The 2,685-nt window shown below is 37.5% G+C and overlaps 1 protein-coding gene across 1 annotated transcript; it reads left to right on the top strand.

Annotated features, from left to right (window-relative positions):
- The first annotated feature begins 1,161 nt into the window (after window positions 1-1,161).
- Window positions 1,162-2,232, top strand: insl3 (insulin-like 3 (Leydig cell)). Its single transcript, XM_034556330.1, has 2 exons — window positions 1,162-1,443; window positions 1,764-2,232. Exons 1-2 carry the CDS (start codon window positions 1,251-1,253, stop codon window positions 1,952-1,954), a joined length of 384 nt encoding a protein of 127 aa, XP_034412221.1. The 5' UTR covers window positions 1,162-1,250; the 3' UTR covers window positions 1,955-2,232.
- The last annotated feature ends 453 nt before the right edge of the window (window positions 2,233-2,685 follow it).

A 2,685-nucleotide genomic window follows, 5' to 3' on the forward strand; every position in this document is an offset into this window, starting at 1 on the left:
GGTAAATAAACAAGTAAGGCGTGAGTTTTTAATTCACTATCCTACTCTATAATAATCTCTGCTTACCAGTGAAGGATATACTCATTAGAGGTTAAAATGCCAAGCATTGCCAGAAGTACATTTATGACATTAAAGCGCCACCTTTAATTTAATTTAATTTCAGCAGTGCTGGATTTATGAAACAGTTATGTTTGGCTGTTTATGCAACTACAGTACGGCCTGGTGTGACCATGTGTATGAACAGTTGCCTCAATATCCTTGACATCTTTTGCCAGTCACACTCTGTTCCAATTAACTCCCATCCCTCAAGATGTGTCAAGATTAGGTGCAAAAGCAACTCATATTGAAGGGAAATAGTTCACTGTAACATTATGGGACAATGTGCACCACTGCACCGACATAGGAACAACACACACAGGCTTTATAGTTGTTTAGCATCTTTTTGTTGTTTTTGTGTCTCTTTTGTAGTCGTTACGCATCCCTCTGTGTTTGTGTGTCTCTTTGTGTCTATTTGTTTTAGTGTCGTTGAGGTTGTTTTGCCCCTTTCCATAGTCATTTAATGTTTTTTTTGTGGTCATTTTGAGTCTTTCCCTGGTTGGTACCTTTCTCTATGAATTACATTTTATAGGTTTTATAGGCTTGAGCTGCCCCTGATACTTTGGCCCCTGGGCCTGTGCCCATTTTGCCTGTTATGCATGCACTGTAAAAGCAAGTTTGGAGGATGTCAATGAAATCACATTAAGATTACTTGAACCACATTAAGATCAGTAAGCATGGGGTTTATAGTGTTCACATATACTTTAGTCAACAAATGACCAAATTCAGACCTCTGTTGCGACCCAAAGAGCTCTACAATGTTTTATGAGTCTCAATAGCATAAACAATTCTCAAAATGTCTCACTTAATACCTCAGATGTTTTTAAGACTGAGCCATAGATCATTGTCAGACCAGGTTTTTTTTTTTTTTTTTTTCAATGAGAGTTTAAGCCTTGAGAAGACTTTGCATCACTTACGCTGAGCTCTAGATCAGGACATGCTTTTCCTTTACCAAGGCTGAATACATATTTTCAAAGACTCTGTGGCCTCAGCATTTTTTAAACCACCGCTCCGGGTAACACACATTGACTATATAAACCTCCTCAAGCTCACCTCATAAGTCATCCCACATCTTTATTGCTCTCTTCACGGCCAACCTCACCGCTCATCTAATCGTCCACTCTGACCAACCGAGGAGCAATAATAATCATACAATGTCTGCTGCTAAGTGTTTGGTGTCTGTCATGGTGGTGCTGGTGGCTGCAGTGTGTGTGGTTCACGCACAGGAGAGGATTAAGATGTGTGGGAGAGAGCTAATTCGCCTGGCTGTGTCGTCCTGTGGAAACTCTCGGCTGAGGAGAAGTATCCTGGACGTAGAACCTGGGCAGCATCGAGAAACCTCTCACTGTAAGTACTTTATGATATCTTTTAAAATATCAGGTGCATGGATTGAGAGCCGTTGCTTACTTAAACTAGACGTCTGTGTTGTGGATCAATTTGAGATGTATTTAAAATGTTTAACATTCAGAGACCGATTTGAGATTTTTTTTTATCCAGTAATACATACATACATCTTTTTAAATTGTTAATTACAAATACAATGTATTGTTTAAGTTAACTCCAAACCAATCTAGTTTTTCTTATTGGAGTTTCACAAGAAATTTCTAGCACAATACTATCAATTTCCAGGGCTAAATCCCAGATGTCTTTCCACGTCCTCTGCACAGGGGACCAGAATCCCTCCGTAGAGGAGCACCAGGCCACGGAGACGGTCCACATCCCTCCTGAATCTGACGGGGAGAAGGGTGTCTTCTCCTGGTACCCCCTGTCCTCTCGAGTTAGACGAGCTGCTGGAACAATATCTGATATTTGCTGTGAGAAAGGATGCAGCATGAAAGAGTTGATTCAGTTTTGCTAGATGTAGCCCCCTACTTTTCAAGCAATAAACATAGTGTCTTAAAATGTTCTGACCTGTGCTGCAAGGAACCTTTAGCAAGTTGCCTTATCCTTGAGAAGAATGATTTTGAAATATTTCCAATTATGTAGCACAAACACATCAGTAATTATAGACATTTGATGATATAAATGATTTTCTTTGCCATACTGTAGGGCAAAATAAATTACATCTTAATGTACGCAGGTTTTACATGAAAAAAACTGTTTCACACAAAAGATATTAAAATTCAAATTGTTGTTTATTTTGTGTTAATATAATTACATTTTCTTGGGTTTATTTTCACTGTAGAAGAATGTTCGCAACCCTCAGACGACACTGTAATAAAGCTTTTGATTTTAACTTATCAGGGTTAAATTGTTATCTGCTCTTCCTCAGCTGTGACCCAAATTAAATGCAAAGCAAAACTATCAATGCAAGGTCACAACCTTGCAACAAAAATTCTTTGGGATAACTACATCAATATATACAAAATATATAAAAAACCTATAACATATAACACATATAAACAATATATATATACATATTTCCAGTTAGTTTATTCAATACATCTTGATTAAATAAACTAACCAGGAACGCACCAATCAACATTAAGTAACACTGTTTTTCCATTGTTAATTACAAAAATTAAACCTGCAGAGAAATTAACCTTGAAATTGCAAATTAGTTAATTAAACTGGAAAGCAAGTATAGAC

The sequence above is a fragment of the Cyclopterus lumpus genome, chromosome 17, assembly GCF_009769545.1.
Source record: "Cyclopterus lumpus isolate fCycLum1 chromosome 17, fCycLum1.pri, whole genome shotgun sequence".
Classification (NCBI taxonomy): domain Eukaryota; kingdom Metazoa; phylum Chordata; class Actinopteri; order Perciformes; family Cyclopteridae; genus Cyclopterus; species Cyclopterus lumpus.

Bases quoted from the DNA above. Each gene is read 5' to 3' on its own strand.
- insl3 (XM_034556330.1), top strand. From the start codon at position 1,251: ATGTCTGCTGCTAAGTGTTTGGTGTCTGTCATGGTGGTGCTGGTGGCT. The intron at 1,444-1,763 runs GTAAGTACTTTA...TCCTCTGCACAG, and splicing joins GCATCGAGAAACCTCTCACT to GGGACCAGAATCCCTCCGTA.